At 36.1% G+C, this 18,254-nt stretch overlaps 2 protein-coding genes across 2 annotated transcripts in view; both read right to left on the reverse strand.

Annotated features, from left to right (window-relative positions):
* Positions 1–85: 85 nt before the first annotated feature.
* LOC114521863 (SLIT-ROBO Rho GTPase-activating protein 3-like) lies at positions 86–9,773 on the reverse strand. Its single transcript, XM_028542432.1, has 18 exons — positions 9,524–9,773; positions 7,953–8,136; positions 7,665–7,821; positions 7,490–7,552; positions 7,062–7,211; positions 6,540–6,668; positions 5,995–6,216; positions 5,607–5,702; positions 5,171–5,329; positions 5,004–5,082; positions 4,421–4,439; positions 4,168–4,273; positions 3,563–3,623; positions 3,392–3,469; positions 3,159–3,293; positions 2,870–2,975; positions 2,493–2,755; positions 86–2,077 (listed from the first exon to the last, which is right to left on the reverse strand). The coding sequence occupies exons 1-18, from the start codon at positions 9,573–9,575 to the stop codon at positions 1,098–1,100; spliced, it is 3,039 nt and encodes a 1,012-aa protein (XP_028398233.1). The 5' UTR covers positions 9,576–9,773; the 3' UTR covers positions 86–1,097.
* Positions 9,774–10,612: 839 nt separating this feature from the next.
* The window catches only part of LOC114521694 (protein MCM10 homolog), a 58,514-nt gene continuing 50,872 nt past the window's right edge, over positions 10,613–18,254 (reverse strand). Inside the window, exons 13-18 of the mRNA XM_028542202.1 lie at positions 13,124–13,233; positions 12,863–12,976; positions 12,224–12,375; positions 11,852–11,894; positions 11,547–11,678; positions 10,613–11,208 (exon numbers count right to left, since the gene is read on the reverse strand). Coding sequence (XP_028398003.1) covers positions 11,559–11,678; positions 11,852–11,894; positions 12,224–12,375; positions 12,863–12,976; positions 13,124–13,233 — 539 coding nt within the window. The 3' untranslated portion in view covers positions 10,613–11,208; positions 11,547–11,558. The remainder of the gene's footprint in view (positions 11,209–11,546; positions 11,679–11,851; positions 11,895–12,223; positions 12,376–12,862; positions 12,977–13,123; positions 13,234–18,254) is intronic.

Raw genomic sequence — 18,254 nt, forward strand, 5'->3', positions numbered from 1 at the left:
TGACAGTCAATAAAATGTCGCGAAACGCTCGAAGATGCGCCGTCATTGGAACAACAGAAATGAAACTCATGAAAATTCACCATTTATTTATTGACTTTTATCTTACTTCTTTTCGTCAGAACGTAATAATTACAAGCATTTTACATAACAATTCCTAATATTATCAAATTACACCTGAAAAGATGATCAAAAATAATTATTTAAATCCACGTTAATAAACCTTGGGCTAACTAAAATGATTACAAATGGCTTAGCATCCATGTAAAAACAGAATAGAATAACATAAAAAGCATTAAAATGATCTAAACAAAAGGAAGTAATATCTGTTATAGATAATTCTAATATTTTTTCGTATTATTCTATTCTATCATTCTGAACTGACTAGTGAAGAATGTTAGGCAAATTGCCGCAGAAAGGTTAATCTGGTTGTCATAAAATCGTAATTATAAAAAATTAGTGTTTATTTTCTCGGCAAAGTTCAAAGTTCTGACCAACCTCTTTCCCAGGGTATTCACTATTCAATCTGCCCATATTTGAACGAGCCTCAACGAGGTTGTGTTGTTCCGTTAAAACACGAATTCATCATTTAAATGAAAATCAAGCTTTAGGGACACGACCTAATTTTACGTCAAAGACAACGAGTAATTAATTGATGCCATGGCATGGAGAAAATTTTTACAACATTGAAATGACAGGGAAACATTACATCACTCACTCTATTGTGATTGAATGACACTATTGCTAATTATTGTGAAAGGGAATATTTGTCAGGAGAAATCGATTACATTTGTCTAGAAATAATCACTGTCAAGATTAACTGCATAAGGATTTTTCTAACCTTGAAAATAATACCTGAAAAACAGATATAGACTCAACAATCAAAAAGATAAACTTTACGAATGGTAAGGTTGATTCTGAGTAAGATACCAAACTATGGCAATTTGAAAATCAATATCTGATGGGTACTAGTGATCGGTTTTTGATACAAACAGCCCTCGGTTTTGAAATTATTCAGACAATTAAATTATCTCCTATCCAGTCAAAGTTTATATTACACCCGGGCCATATTAACATGAGTTCCAAACTACATTGCCCCATTACAAAAAAGTGTCTTGCTTGCCCATCGGAGATGCTGGTGGGGAAGGCGTCTCCCCTCCTATGACCTCGCGTTCTTCGCAGGGGGGTGGTGGGGGAAGTTCATCATGATCAAACACTTCGCCGTGACTGTCATGACGTGCAGTCCGAGCTGCTGTGCCGGCCTGCAGGCTCGCTATAAGTTCAGTTGAAGGATTTGAATTGCGTTTTGGTACCTTGGGTTTTGGTTTGGGTTTGGGCGCTGGAGGTGGGACACGGGTGAATTGCGCGGGTCCCCGTTTCTTTTCCGGAGAAAGCATACCTTCGGCAACACCGCGTGCCTCAACAGGAGAAAGAGGTTCCACACTTTGACTTCTTCGATCCCACGTGCCACTAATCACACCAGATCTGGGCAGCGACGCCGTCCGAGTAACCTCCTCGGTCGTTTTCGGACTTGCCCGATCATTTAAACTTCGTGAACGCTCGAGCGAATTCGACGGCGATTTAGATGGCGAGCTTGCGCGTTTGAATGAGCTTCGTGTGAATGACGATAAATGTGTGTCTTCTGGAATCACCTCTGGTGAAGATGTTTTGTGACCATGATGGCGTAGTAAAAGTTGACTTTGGGCTGGGGTAGGACCATGGGCTGGGGTAGGACCATGGGCTGGGGTAGGACCATGGGTTGGCGTAGACACATGTGTGGGTGTTGAGCGCGAAGAGGAGGGTGATGGTAATGTTTCACTATCTGGTGAAGCATCGCGGTCAAGAGGCAAACTTTGTGGCGTGTGCCGTAAATCAGTAGAGCTACCATCGACGTGATCATCCTCAATTAGCTGTACGTAAGCACAAGGTACAAAACCATCATTTCCATCAAGACAGCCATCCCACCAATCATTGTTAGAACGTTTAAATACTTGAATAATATCTCCTTTTTTAAATGAGAGTTCTTTGTCAGATCTTGCTTTGTAGTTGTACAAGGCTTTTGCATCCCGAGGCTCAACTTCTGTGGGGAAAAACAGAAATATTATCTGCGGACTGTTTATATATAGCGGCGCTTACTACAGGAGCCTGGGACTAGCTTGGGACTGATTTTCCTCAGTGTAAACACGCATCGGCGAAGCCAGCTCGTTAGGCCTAGGCTCTAGTGTTACCAAAGCACTTGAGAGAAGCAGTTCCACGCATTGTACGTGAAGATTAGGTGCTGTTTACATGAGCTGGTTACCCGTGAGAGGACTTTGAGGTATTGAAATAAGTCTTTATGACACCAAACAAGCACATGCTATTGTTGTGGTGATTTTAAGACTGCCAGGATCATGTTATCTGCTCATTTCAATACCTCAAAATAATCTCATGCTTCGTTGAATCTCGGGTAACCAGGCTCATGTAAACAGTCCCTAACATAGTTTGTATTTTCCTACCTTCTTCGCTTTCGGATTCATTTGGACTCAGCTCGTCCTCAGTCTTCCCTTCGTCCTCATCTTCTTCCTCGTGATCAACCGCATCCAGTCCCTCTCCGTCAAACACGACATCGTAAGACTTAATGATCGTCTCGACGACTTTGTTAAAGTGGCCCTGTGAGGATATCATGTCGTCCTCCTCAGAAACACGGATCAAAGTCGGTCCAAATACGACAGCCAAGTTGTGAGCGTCCATTTTATTTTGTTCTTTATATTTTGTTATTCTTTTTGGGGAAGACAAGATATAAAAATATGGGTTATAGTTTCTGCCAAGTTATCAATATGAAAAATTTATGAGTTGGCCTTAACTGCATTACAAACAAAACGAGAGTACTTACGCAGACAGAAATTTAAACAAGTATTTCATAATATGCACGACTGCATCCGGGAGTTTCTTAATCACGTGATTAAGCGCCCGCGCTTGTTCATCAGAATCGTGAATTCCTAAGGAGAAAATTGGTGAGAAGTTCGACACGTAAAGAACGGATAAAATAATGATTTTAGGAAAGCTGTATATTAACATTTATCATTAATAATTCATGCTATGGTTCCTCAATGAATCAAGCTTGCGATGTGTTTAAATAAGCACGTGAACAGGAAATTATCCTGCACTTTTCAAGTACTCACTGCTGGCCTCGATAAATTCTTGATAATAAGCTCTCGGAAAGAGAGGGTCTTCAAGTTCTCTAAAGTAACAACGTAATACCCCAGCAACAGCATTGATATCTTTCCAATGATTTAAACCCGCCAGAGGATCGCGACCTACACAACGTGAGAGATGGCAAAGAATGAACGTCCACTTGAATACTCTTAAACTAACTGTACTTATATAGTAAGGATTTATTATGATCGATATCTACCATTTTCAAAAGCTTCTTTCATATCATTAATTTCTGTACTTGAACCAGGAACTCGGAAAATGCCTTGATGATCCATACCTGAATATATTAGAAATTTAGGAAGTCGTCATCCACCCGATGCTCCATCACTGCAGTATTCAACATGTTTACATCATGATTAAAATAACTCACCGAATTTCGTGATGAATCGGACACAACTCTCGACAATTTCCGGGACAGGCCGACCAGTCACCTATAATTAAAGACATTTAATGGTCAGTCAATGTCTTCTGGATAAGCAACAGACACACGTCATGCAGAAGCCATCTTACTTCAACATACACTATTATAATTTAGTATACACCCGACTATCGTCTATTACAAATCCTACATTCTGATTGGCTACTCAACCATTGTCTATTCGTGATAGTGCACCTTTGGAAAAATTTCGCTCTGCCGACCGTATAAAATTGAATTATTTTTCGGTGTAATTGCGGTGTATCGATTATTTTCTCGAAATTAATATATCTATGTACAGGGTGTATACTAAAACAATTAGACAACTCTCCTTCGTTGTCTATGAGCGAATAGTCAACTCAGGCTTCGCCTTCGTTGACTATTCGCTCATAGACAACTCAGACTCGTTGTCTAATTGTTAAATAACATTTATTATAGTACGCGCATGCTGATTGGTCCCACTGATTATTTCTCGTTCTCTTAAACTCCCACGCGTGTTTCTATAACTGTATAGAAACACGGAAAATGTTTTCTATTTCTTAAATGAAAATACAATTTACCTTAACATAATCTTCCAATTTGCTTCCAAACAACTGATATTTCTTATGCGCACTCGCAATCAACGCATGAGATTTTGCAGTTGGTTTAATTGGGAGTTGAGGTGGCCTGGTAAAATAAATAAAATATTTAAAGAATTACGAACCATCTATTGGGCATACATTTAGTAGTGTTGTTACGCAAGATCCAACGATTATTTCCGAAAAAACAGTATAAGTCCATGATACTAATGATCATATATGGTGAATAAACTACCTTTTTCCCGGTTCTCCGCCTGAGAAATAAAGACAAGAGTTAAAAATATCGGAAATGTATTTTATGTCCACTTAAATGAAAGAACTCTTTCTACCTAACAACTAAAATATTTAACAACTTTTATGGGAAGAAAAATTTTTTATGAGAAGAAAAACAGATTAAACTCAGAATATGAGTTATATAAAACAAGACAAATGTGAGAATATATTTACAACATGATAGCAAGCCACAGGAGGAGTTATTATGCAGGCATGCAGTCACAGGAGGAGTTATTATTACGGTTAACCAAGAAGTGACGTGATCAAAGCCGAAGGCGGTAGGAAGTTGGATTAAAATTCAAGACGACAGTTTATATACACTGTACAGTAGTTTTTTAGTTGTATATCAACACAGTTATTATACGTATTTGTGTAGATTGCAGGTGAAATAAAGAAAGAAGAAAGATTATTATTAGAAAAACTGTAAAAGAAATTATAAACAGTTTTGCGAGTTCTTCCATTTAAAAGGAAATAGAAAATACTTTCATGGCCTACGCTATGTTGAAAATCATTTTATTCAAAGTTAAGGTTTTGGCTTTTCATACCTAAAGCTTTCATAAAAGCGTTGTATTTTGCTTGCAATCTTGCCCGAACTGAACTTGTCAATATCAATTCCTTAAATTTCTACAAAACACAAGATATTGAAGCATTTTGTCGAGAAAATAGTCTGGAAATACCCAATACGTTTGTTTAACAAAACTGTTTTGCTTACTGCCAAATAATAATTTTCTAATTCTTCCCGATTTGATTTGGTTGCTGACGATTCAGTGCCACCATTTCTTTCATTACTAAATCCCGCGCTAAGTTCTTGGTCGAGTTTGTTGTACGTGTTCCGTAGAGTGTCTTTAGCAGCTTCGAGACTTTTGTTGATCTGATGAAAAAATTATAGTATTTATAATTGTATTCACATTTACTGGTGTAGAGTTCAAAACAAAGGAATATCAATCAACCATCTCCAACAACCATAGTCACTAAATATCTTCAAAAACCATCTTTAACTACTATCACCATTAAGTATCTCTACCAACCATTCCGAACAACCATCTTTACCAACCTGACTAACAAGTCAGTCATCATCCACATCAAGTCCTAACTATCAATTCGGACTTAATTTCTAACTATAATCTTAATCACAATCACCACAGTACCTCTTCAGTCTCAGATTTTGCTGTTTTTAATCTCTCTTCAACATCGTTATGCTGCTTGTCTAATGTATCATGTTCCTGAGCGGTGATTTGACAAACCTGTGAAATATTGAAAATAAACATAAATAAACAAACAATAGGAGTCATGGTTTAAAGTTTTTGAGAAAGAGCCTGAACATGGAGGAACCCCTCCTAATTCAGTCTATGAGCAGGGTAGTTCAGTGGTACAATATAATTCATATATTAAATATGTTTCCAATTCTTAGATGGCCAGAAATCCTCAACTTAATGTTCTCACAAACTGTAGCAACTAGTTAGTAGTTAATGTGAGAAAAAATCGCAAGACAGGAGAACTAAAGCACTGTTTTTCAACTGCAGAGAATCAACTAACCTCATCTTCAGAGTGTTTGATGAATATAAATTTATCAGAGAATTGGAAAGTGTGTGGATTCTCTGAAGCAATTCTTAATCTCTCATTCTCTGTGTTCATTCCTTTGACATTGTCTTTCAATGCTGACAAGTCCTTCTGAAACAATTTTGAAGCCTGGATCTCCATGCCGGAATAGTAATCTATCCCTCTCTGAAATGCTTGTTGATAATTGTGATCATAACACTGAAATGATAAATTATAATTGCACATCACTAATAAAAAAAATGAGAGGCAACAAAGTTGATACAAAAGATGGCCAGTTTACAAAAACAACAAATGCTTCTACAAAAAGCCAATTATTTGGTGGATGTAACCATGAGTGCTTTTTTGAGGTGATAAAAACATTCCTCACACACTTTCGTCGTGAGTCAAGGTGTTTCAAGGTGTTTCATGCACAGAAACAAGTGTGACTGTGGTAACCACCAGATGGCCCAATATCCTGAGGGGAAGAACAATTAACAATAAACTAAGCACATGCAATAGATATTGTTGTTCATTAATTGTACCTCTAGAATATCATAAACATCCTTATCAAAATATTTCTTAACAAAAGCATTTGTTGCTTCCAGGCAAAGAATGTATTCATTGCGGGCTCTCATCGCTTTCAACTTTGTCTCAGTGTATCGCTTGTGACACTAAATAAAAGAAAAAAATAATTACCATGTATATGATTCCTATATTTCTTACTCCTATCTAAGTAGAACTATATGTTATACTTAAAATATCTGCAATAAATTTATGAAATGAAAAAATGCAGGTGGTAATTTTCTTCTTTTCATATTCAACCTAGTAGTTCTTAGCTGACAGTCCCTTACCCAATATTGATTTGAAATATATAATTTTCAATCTGTTATCATTTTGATTTTTGTGATTAGATCAGCAAAGAAATATTAATTGGGGAAAGGGAGCAGGGGAAAATGGGGCAGTCAAACAAGGAGAAAGTCATGTGCACTAACAACACTGCCACATGGCCCATGGCCGAGCAAAACTAACATAACCAAAGCCACTTTTTTGACCAAATCCCTCACCTTCTCTCTTAGTTTATCAGCATTTTTTGCCCTCTTTACACTCCCCCTCTTTCGGGGAGCTTGCAACTTCTGTTGAGCACCTTCTGCTGATTTTAACTTGGTTTCCGCAAGCTTACTCTCGGTTTGCATTGTGTGGTAGCGACGGAGTTTCTGTAAATACAACAAAAGTACATGTATGTAGTATGTAGAGAGTTTGGAGACCATGCAGGCATACATCAAACCTTTCAACTTCACCTAGACATGCATTTCTACAGAATTTTACTTTGTTTTGATGCTCAAATGCTGATTGTTGTTTAACAGTATTGAACCAACACATAACAATTGTACTATAGTTACAAAACACTAGGAAATCTGCTAATTGAGATTGATGTTTATACTTGATTAATTTACCGTACTACCCTGGTATACCAATGAAACTAATGCACTACCTCATTTAGTTCATTCAACTGTTTCACAAATTCATCTTGCAAGGTCACTGATGTCTCTCTACACTAAATTCAAAAAGACTCTTGAAATTGAATACAGCAACACAGTACACCATTACAAAGCAAATTTAATTAAGTCACAAACATGTTTATTTAAAGCAATATATAAGTGGCATACCTTTTTGTTTACTCTTTGTACATCTTCTATGATTGTAGAAAATCTATTCGCCATATTTTCAGATAATCGGGTACCCATGTATAATCTGATTTTGGCCCTAGCTTTTAAATCTTGTAGAATCCGTGAAAAAATTTCAACAGTATTCATCCTTTCTTTCCTAAATAAAAGATAATCTTGAGCAATTGGCTTAATAAAACAAAAACGACTCAATCACTTTACCAACTAATCTACCATTTAAACATTACTACACAGCACCATGGTAAATTAAAACACATCATCATACTTCACCTTTGCAATTTTTGACGTAATCTATCTTGGAATCTTTCTGCAACTTTGTCAAGGCTTCTGGCATATTCCTGCTCAACTTCTCCCAATCTTTTATAAAACTCCTGATAGTCTGCAAGCACAGACAATTTACTTTCTGTTCTCGCATCAAAAAACTTTAATTGTTCTCCAAGTTGTTTGCTCAGCTCTAAAATCATAATATAAAAAACATTGGTTGTCACCCTGATATCATGTTTGCAAGATGCAATATTAGCTAATAAATAAACTGCCTGTTAACACCAAATGTAATAAATTAAATGGTCAAGGCATGCTCGCTCCCCCAAGGAATGTTCTCAAATCTATATATAGGATTTCCATATATGTCATATTTTTGGCTGTTTTTTATATATAAGCAAACTGGAATCTAAACAAGTTTCCACAATTTTTTTGCATTGTGAATTTAAAATATAAATAATCAGTTTGCAGGTACATAATGGACTTCTAGCTAGGCCAAGAGGTATGATATATTTCCTATTACCCATATATTGAATAACAACCCATATTTTAGACCTTTGAGAAAGAATTTGGAAGGAAATATTTCACATAATTCCATATATTGGTGACACACAGACAAAGAATGCAAAAGCAAAGAAATGCAGGAGATAATATAATATAACATATTCATCTTTCCATTTCTCCCAAGATGTATTTGATATATGAAAATGTTGTGAAAGATATTGTTCCAGCTGTCTTGCAAACCAATAGTCTTTCAATAAATAATCTAGTAGAGTATAGCTTGATATCACGCTGTTAACTGCAGGGTAGGCATTTAAGCAAACATGAGTTATAATTACACACTTTTTAGGTAAACTAGACAGTAAACGGGTAACATTATTTCAGGTGGACTACGATAAAACGAAATTGATATACACAAAATCACATGTTTATAAACAAATCTGCAGTTATATTGACTTAGTGAAAATGCAGCGATGTAGGATATTGGGATGTTTGAAGCACCTATTTCCTCATGAATTTTATCAGTAGCTTTCTAGGCTGCAACAGAACTGAGTTACGCAAGAAATTAATTGTGTTCGGATATTTAGCGGCGATCATCCACTAAATTTTCAATTCTTATCAGGTTGTCTCTCAGCTTGTCTAGACGGCAATATTATTATTCACATTATAAAATGTTTCAAAAGACTAACCACACTTGCAGTTTTGCACTTGTCAGACGGACATTTTGTCTGCATGGGTTAACGAGGCAGCCAGGCAGGCTGCTTGCTTTAAGTTCAGGACCGAATAATAGATCCCAAAATGATCACAAAATCGGATTTTCTTGTAATATTTATCTATTTAATGTTGTATCATCAGGAAATTGCTGCTACAGTTTTAAATGCGAGATAATATTAAGCGTATTCAACTCTCTCAGACGAAACTTTTATGATTGTTGATAATATGAAGTTTTATATTACCCGGAAATGTATTTAAAATATAAATTCGTCTATTGTCTATTCAAATAAAGGGCAATTCGTTATGCTAAGGAAAAAAGCTGAATGTCCCTATGGGAAACTGTTTCATAATAACTAAACTCTTACCTCTATGTTGACTCTCAAAATCCTGCACAGCTTTGTCCTTTTTTGTAGCCATTTTTACCTGTCTCGGAAGTGATATAATTCAACTCTTATTACGGCTTCATTTTCACTGCATATACAGGCAATAATAAATAAAGTCAATGGAAGAATAAGAATTAGCCGAAAGCAGTTCAAAATATACGATAATTCAACAACAATTAAGATGAACAACGTTTAAATTCTAAACCAAATTATATTCCTGTTGACTGCCGGAAGAAAGTAGAAACATTCGATTAGCACCAGACATGCGCAGTGGGTAACATGATGAATAGATTCTTTTGCCGATCGGCCAAATTTTAGGAATGAGTGATATCGCTTGGTTGGCAAAATGTCTTAACTCCTAAACGTATTTTGCCATTTTGGAATTATATTGATTACAGCTAATTCAAAATTACCTTTACCTAAAGTGTTCAAGGTTTGCATCAAACTAATCGCTGTAATTTCTGTATGAGAATTACGATTACGTTAGGTAAATTTCTGGCCCGAATCCGCGCCTTTCATCCAAGTAAATTACTCCGCTATCGGAGTAAAGACCCGGTGAAAACCAAGTGAAAACATGATTCGCACTCAATTTGCACCCTGTCTGACCTGTGGCCTTCGTGCGCGAGTGAAATCGTAAGGACAGGTCAGTTGAAATTTTGTAGCCACGCCCGTCCTTAAAAGTTACACAAAACAAAAACAATAAGAGACATTATTTTTTCAAAACAAAGGAGAGCCGAGACAGTCCAGTCTCAGGAAATGTTGCTTTAACCGCGACGTTGCTTTAGCCGAGGCAGATGTTACTGATCACCTGAGCGAACAATCTAAATGTCTACCAGCACTGTATAGTGTAGAGCATCCTCCCTTCGAGAAAGGGTAGGGAAAGACAATGCCTGCCCCCCCCCCGACGAAAAACCCGATTAATCATGACGCATGATTGATTTCCGCGGTTTCTATATGTCAATGATTTTGGTCAGTAATCAAGGCGGCGCTCAATATGCTAATTTTTTAGGATCACATCTCTGGAACGAGTTTGATATTAGTGAAGATATATTTCAAAGCGGTATAGTTGTTTGGCGCATTTTGCGTCGATTAGGGCTTGGTACGCGTTCAACCATATTTAGTATCACGCAATGTTTTTTATTTCCTTGATAAAACCGGATAAACTCAATTAGAAGGTACACGTATGAACACAAGTGTCTACAGTTAATTGATTATGTAAGTGATACCTACAGCAGGAAGATTCTGTCAATAAATATTCTGCAGACATTTTTTGTCAAAAGTGGGAATCATCACGTCTGTTCCTTAGTTCTTATCTCACGTTCATAACCCGTCTCCGTTCGCTCAACAGTGACGGCGGGACGCAAATGGTACTACATATAAATACTTTTAGTATATTTAATTAATCGTTAGAAGTTAACCTATTGTTGTCTAGATGCGCTAGAATGATCCGGGAATTGGGCCAAATGGTTGCGGTTGTTCTGTGTGGGTAACGTTTTTAAAATTGATTCCGATTGAAACAATATCTGCGTTAGAAGTGATTGCAAAAATGCAGAAGATTCATTTATTACGTTCAAGGTTTGGCCTTGGGTCACTCATCTCATAACGGTTTGGACGTGAATTGCTGTCGCCCTCGGGCTCATGGTTTCATCCTCACTTTGTCAAGAGCTCTATATAAGAACAGGACACGTGAAATATGAAAGTTATATCACAAAACATATTTATACTTTTTACATTGAAATTATTATCAATTAGCCTTTCTCACGATGAGGAATGTGCCGCCATTTTTGGGGTACTTTTTTTTTAATTTTGAGCGCAAGACCTTGTCAGGGTCTTTAATTTTAGGCTTAATTTATCGTTCAAATGGTCTATTAACTCTTAAAAATGCCTCTTACATTGCTATTATTGTTTAAACGCATTTAAGAAAGTTGAAAGTACCCCCAAAATGGCGGATATTCGTCATCATGAGAAAGGCTAATTTATTCTCTAGATCTCAAGAAATTCCTACCTAAGTAAAAAGTCACAGATACTTTGGCAAAATACCATTCGTTTTTGGCATCTGTAGGGAATTTAAGTATTTTCCATGTTCTGGTCCTCGAAGCATTAAGGTTTCGCCTCCTACTTTAGGTCCACTTTTCTCCTGTAAAAATATGAAAAAATAAGTTTAATGATTAACCCGCTTAACTTATGTAAATAGGAAATGGGAATGACAACTGGAAAAATCCTACACCTATGCAAATATGAAATCTTCAAAGATGAAAGACACACGCATTAAAGCTATAACAGAACGATTAACGTATAAAAGATTATAACCTTCCACATTCCACACTTCTCCCAATTATTCGCCCCACATTTTCTAAAATGAATAATTTGACAAAAACTGGATATAAAAAGCTTAGCTGTTAATTATTCCTTTTGTTATTTTAAGACTTTTAACGAAAAAGGACAATTAGAAATAGGATAAGTTAATTTAATGAATTAAGGACTTCGTTGAGACTTGTCGTGTGTACTCGACTCTGTGAGTGTTTATTCCCAATCATTAATTACATCATGCATATTATTAGCTTGATAATGACTCAATGTGTTTGTATAACTTCAAAAACAGTGAAAGATTTCAATCATTGGCTCGTGAATCTTATCTCTGCATCTTATTCCGGGGGTATACTTGGTAGGGAGGTTACTCACCTGCACTCACGCGTTGGATACCGCTGTCCATATACGATCGTACGTTCACTGCAGTCACGACAAGAGAAAAATTTCTTCATCGCTTGCGTTTGCGTTAGTTTGTGCTTCTCTTCTTTGCACTTAACGCCAGGTTTTTCAGCCACGTAATTACACTGCAAGAAAAAGCAAAGACATAAAAGCAAACATGCTTAAAATTCTGGTGGCGAGTTTTAAGCGTAGGACTACTAGCTCCGCTGTCTCAGGTCAAACCCTTCACAACCCTTCGTATCAACCCTTCACACACAGGGTCTAACCTTCTCACATTAATTAAGGTCACATTGCATGCACCGTGGAGCAGGAATCTCTTCGCACGAGATTTATAGCCTCTTCGTATTAGGTCATACCTGTTCACGTTACAGCTTATCCCTTCACGAGTAATTTAACAGTCTCACATTTAATACGTCAACATGCTCAGATCAGAGGCTTCTCCTAACATTAGATCATACTTACTCACATTTAACTCATCTCTTCTCGCGAGATCATAGACCTTATCCCTCCATACGCGATCTAACCTCCTGACATCCGGTCACATTAAGCTTATACCTTCTCACAAACAATCATAACTGGTTATTACACCAGTCTTATTACATGAAGTCCTACCTGTTCACATTGAAACACTTTAACTTTAATTTCTTTTGTTAAGAGCATTTTAGTTTCCATTTCCTCTTTCTTTTCTCGCGATGAAAAATACACTTGTTCTTCTGCTAGTTCAGCCTGAAAAGTAACGGAAGTTAAACAGATTGCACTTAACAACACAGGCGCGCCAGCCTACGTTTTAGGTGAAGAGGGCAGTGAACAGCTCAAAAAGAAAAACACCGATCTGATCAAGTTATGTAAACTAAAAAACAGTTATATACAGACCTGTCGTACTTCGCCAACATGTTTCGACTTGGCTTTCAAAATCCTCTGACCTTCAGGAGAATCCAAACTGAAGCCGTCCGCTAATGAAAACGATTTCCCAGAATTCAGAGCTATAAAAATTTCAAGAAAGGATTTGCTGTTTTGCCGTTGGTACAACTAAAGATGTAATATACGGTTTGTTTTGTGATTGACTTGATCAAACCACACAACATGTATTCCTTTATTTCGTAAAATTATCCCATTTCAATCATGGTATAACACAATTATAAATTGGTCGTGATTTCGTGAACCGTATTATTGGATTGAATTATTATTAAATTGATAGTCGAATCTATAAAATTCTCTTCAAAGAATTTCTTAGTATAAAGAGAATCGCTTTTTTCTGGGAAGTTATTCAAAGAACTGTGCAAAGCAAACAATGAAACATTATACAATATATATCAAATATGACCCTTTTTGCTTTAGGAAATATCTCTTACTGTTTAATTCTAATTCTTTAAAACGCAGTCGATTGTTGTTTGAAATTAATGAATAATGAAAATTGTCTAATATGTGTGACCTCTTTTGACAAATGACATCTTCTCTTCATATGCAGATAACAGCTTAATATCATAAAAAACGGCTTATGGAAGATTAATTTCATTATCATAGCTTTATATAGGAGCCAATTACATAACTCGGCTGAAGTGATTAGAAGAGTTTTACTTCAACAAACAACGACAACTATAACAACCTGTGACGGCCCTTGAAGGCTTGAACGACCTCAAAGAGGAGCAGATAGACTGATAATTGGTGATCTTATTGGACCCTAAACAGGGCAAAGTAATAGATCTTTCAAGAAAGACATATTTTGCATGGTTATATAATAAGCAAATATATATAAGTTAAATGCAAATTGTAGACATAGTTTTACTATTCCATATAGTGATATTAAGTTTCAAGGAATACATTCAATGAGAGAAATCCTACTCGTAGTCTTCTCGGAAAACTGTTTCCTAGGAAACATCGGTTCAATTCTAGGATTAAAAATTATGGTGAAACCCATTTCCTGGTCCTTACATAATACGTGTGTATGTTTAAGTCTCTCACAGATCAAGTTGAGTAGTCGCAGCAAGTAAGCGCAATTCATAACCGAGGAAAAAATGTTTAATCAACTGGATGAAAGGAATTTGTCTTCAGGTGAAGCGGAATCTTGGCAGGAAAAATTAAAGTGTCAGACAGGTCAGCATTTAGCGGTAAATTTGAAACCTCGTGAAATAGTGTTTGAACTATAATATATAAGTGCCTGGGTAGTTTGGACCTACGCCAAAGAAACGACAAGTGCATTTTTCTCCGTGTTTATTACATTTTTAGATTTGTCAAAATTATCCTTCCAATAGTATTGTAATATTGTCCAATATAAAGTACGATTATGAAGAAGTGTTCTAATTCATTCATTGATTTCGAATTACTTGTGGTGTTTGGTATCTTTACAGGAAAAGGTGATTTCCTGGAAGTTTTTACATTTGAAATATGTTGCTAAAATAATTGTATCTAAGTTGTTAACGAGCTCAAGAAATTAATGAGCAACTACAAGGTTCGAAAGATTTTGTTATTATCATGACTACGTGGGAATTCCTAGAACAGTTAGAGAGAGATCTTAAATAGTCTTGGAATAATATGTGACGGAATGGAATCTAGCGGGATTTTCTTGGAAGCGTTTATGTTAGACATAAAACAACATCAAAGTTGTTAATTAAGAACTTAAGGGTTTAATAAAATAGAAACTGAAAACCTACTATCAACTCTTAACTTGATTAATTAATTCACTACACCTAACCTACTAATTTTCCATCTACTTTCATCCACACCTGGGAATGCCTTTAAAAACATTATTAATCTTATTTACTCAATGTTGATAGCAGAAGTGATAGTACTGTACATGATGCATATAGGCACAAATCTATCTAGATGAAATAGAAATATTGTTCTGTTCTCTAATTCCTTTATGAATCACAAATAATATGCTTAAATTCAATTCCTTAAATCTATTAAATGCAAATCTTAAACGTTTGGTTGCAACGAGCTACGAAATATATATTTTTAGTAAGTATACTTTACAAAAAACAGAAAATTGGATATGATTGACGTGTGGCATGTGATAGAAACCTTTGCATGGGGTATTCAATTAGGAGACTCTCTAAAGACAAGATCTTATTCATCATAGGTCCTTTATAATATTCAATTTATTTAAATGTTGTCAAGAAGTTTATCTTTAAGAAATTTCAAGTCTGGAACATTTATTAAACCTACATGGCTGAATTTTACAGCAATAAATTAAGTATTGTAATGATAATCAGCTAAAACTGGATGAGGAGAAATCTACTGTTGATATACAGTGGATATAGAAGAATCGTGATCATTTGATTATCTGCAGACAACAGAATCACGGAGAAGCTATTCGAGTTATCACGATCATATAAAGTACATCCATGCATCACAATAAATAGCTAGTAATATAGAGCCACTACTTTTTTCTAATCATCTTATGGACGAAGAATGCCATCAAAAATACACAACCTCGTTTGTGTGAATCTTTCTACTTTAAAGATTTTAACGGCATGGAGTAATCAAATCATTGCTACCAAAATCTATGATATTCGTATAAAGAATCACGATAAAAGCAACACAAACAGCAAGAATTGTTGCACCAACGAATATTTCGTTTAAACGTCGTCGATATCGACATTAGTGACTGTGTTTAATGGAGCCGAAATTTTAGGCGTTGAATCGATCATCAGGAATGGTCGAGCTCGTGAACAATCAATAGATCACGAATTTTTGGAAATAGCTAGGCACAATTGTACGAACTCAAGGATTTTAGATTTATAAGTTTTCTTCTACAGTGTTTGCTTCCAAAAAATCCGAGTCATTCAAATGTGCGATTATCCTTCGATCTTGTGGCAACGCTTTTCTTTGCCTCTATCTAATAATATTTCTAAGGCAAAAATATATATATAATTGCATTTATATATACCATTACACAGTATATTATATATATGTATATATATCACTGTAATAAAGCTACTGCATGCACATATAATGTAGTTATCCATGCACTGAATTTGTTCATATATAAAAGACACGAATCGTGTTCAATCGAAGTACAATAAGAAAATTATAAACTATATATAACGATAATAGTTCGTCATTTTATAGCAACTTACTACCTTTAGATTAATTCAAAATTTATGACTTATAATAACTGTAATAACAATCTTCGTTTCTTGATTTTTATATTGTATATCTCCGTCCGTTTGTCCCTTTTACTTTGCTCAAGAAATCAGACAGACACATCATGTACTCTAAATTCAACTCCCATTTCATCAACAACGGTTTTTCGCCTTCAAAATGAGGAATCAGAGCCTAATATACGTCCTCTAAAAAACTTTCATCAAATTCTGAAGCCGTTTTCTCAACTTATCCTTGTCAGCTTTCTCGCGTCCGTCTCGGTACTGGAAAATCCCAAGTAATGACTGCAAGTATATTTGAGCCAGTATACTGGTCAACTGAAACTTGACATCCAAGAGCCGATCCTTTTCAGATTTCGCGCTTGTGCATTCCAACATAATACTTGTACCCAAAAACAGGGCATATCCACCTTTGTAGGACAGCGTGAGAAAACTTTGAATATCTCTCAATGATCCCCGAGGGTATTTAAGGTGTTTAAAATGACCTCCTTCTCCAAGATTCAAAGGCACAGACGATGGAACGACGTTGTGACTTTTCAACTCTGTTACATAGATTTGATGAAGAAAATACGAGCTGTCGAGAGCGTGGAATGCATCAAAGTACATTGAGTTAAGCACGCTCGATGGAATAGTGTGATTCCCGGCCATTCTACGCAAAGTTTTTCCTGCAGTTTTGTTTTTGTTATTTTGCAAATGGGAGGCAAGCATAGACTTGCATGATAACTGCTGATATAAATATTTGGCTTTGGTCTAGCAGCAGGCATTTCGTGGGGGAATGGTAGCGAGTGAAAAAGCATGCTTTGCATGTACGATAAAAACAAAATCTGCATCCATGAGTTATTAAACCCCCTTACTTATCTGTTAAGTTTAACTAATTAACTCATTTCCTCAATTTGCACCAGCATCGCAAAAGCATAGGTGCGATTCCTGACGGAGGACAGATAGTTGACTCCTTTTCCCATTAACTGTTCCTGGCTTGAATTTGAAGTGTGTGTAATTCCACTCGAAATTAAGACCCTTTGAACCTCTAGAATTTACCTGCATCGAGTGCAGTGCCAAAAATCATAATTTCCTCAATCGTTGCACAATGTGTTAGTTTTGATCTGTTGTTTCCATGTAGACCTCGTGTGTGAAAATAATATTTTTTTCACTTGATAATATGGTGGCTTGGTTTTAAAATCAAAATGACGGACCTCTCTCACTTCTAACATGCAACACTATTTGTGTATATACTTATGTTAACTCTCGTAAATGTTCTTTCTAGATCTCCAGTAACGAAAAGAAGGAAAAAAGTGGTTCGAACGTGGGCAGCCCGAGAAATGTTTTCGTTCTCGTGGCATTCGCGCGTGTCTACTCGGTCTCTTATCGCAGCTCCTCGCAAGAATGATTTTCATTGCCTAAACTTTACAATACATCTCTGTTTCAACCAATAGCATAGCTTCGTTCTTTAAAAAGCATAGAAAAGCATTATCCAATTGGACGAAAGCTTCCGAGTGCTGCGACATGTCCCTTATTATGACAAGGTCAGCAAATTTAAACCGATGTAATTTTATAATTATTATATTTGTAATTTGCAAGATATTCAGGCGGTAGCAAACGTTGTGGTATATTTTAGTAAAAAAGCTGCCAACCTTGTCATAATAAGGTCCAGACCGTGTAAACTCGCGTACACGCGCGACCGTCACGAGAACATTTCTAGGCTGCATGCCCGTGGCTCAAGCAGAAAATTGATCCCTCGATGCAGATACTTATGCACAGGATTGATCAGACATGTGCACTTACTAGATGATCTCGTACCATTCATGTAGTATTTAATCGATTATATATTTTGTCATTCTTTGTGAGACTTTAACTGCCATTTCAGAATTACAGGAATTGTTGAAATTATTGTCATTTAACTA

The sequence above is a fragment of the Dendronephthya gigantea genome, unplaced genomic scaffold (assembly GCF_004324835.1).
Source record: "Dendronephthya gigantea isolate DGI-Jeju-01 unplaced genomic scaffold, DenGig_1.0 000021F, whole genome shotgun sequence".
NCBI lineage: Eukaryota > Metazoa > Cnidaria > Anthozoa > Malacalcyonacea > Nephtheidae > Dendronephthya > Dendronephthya gigantea.

Coding starts and splice junctions, on each gene's coding strand:
- LOC114521863 (XM_028542432.1), bottom strand. CDS start 9,575: ATGGCTACAAAAAAGGACAAAGCTGTGCAGGATTTTGAGAGTCAACAT. Junction 7,553..7,664: donor TACAAAGAGTAAACAAAAAG/GTATGCCACTTA, acceptor TTTTGAATTTAG/TGTAGAGAGACATCAGTGAC. Junction 3,294..3,391: donor GAAAGAAGCTTTTGAAAATG/GTAGATATCGAT, acceptor CACGTTGTGTAG/GTCGCGATCCTCTGGCGGGT.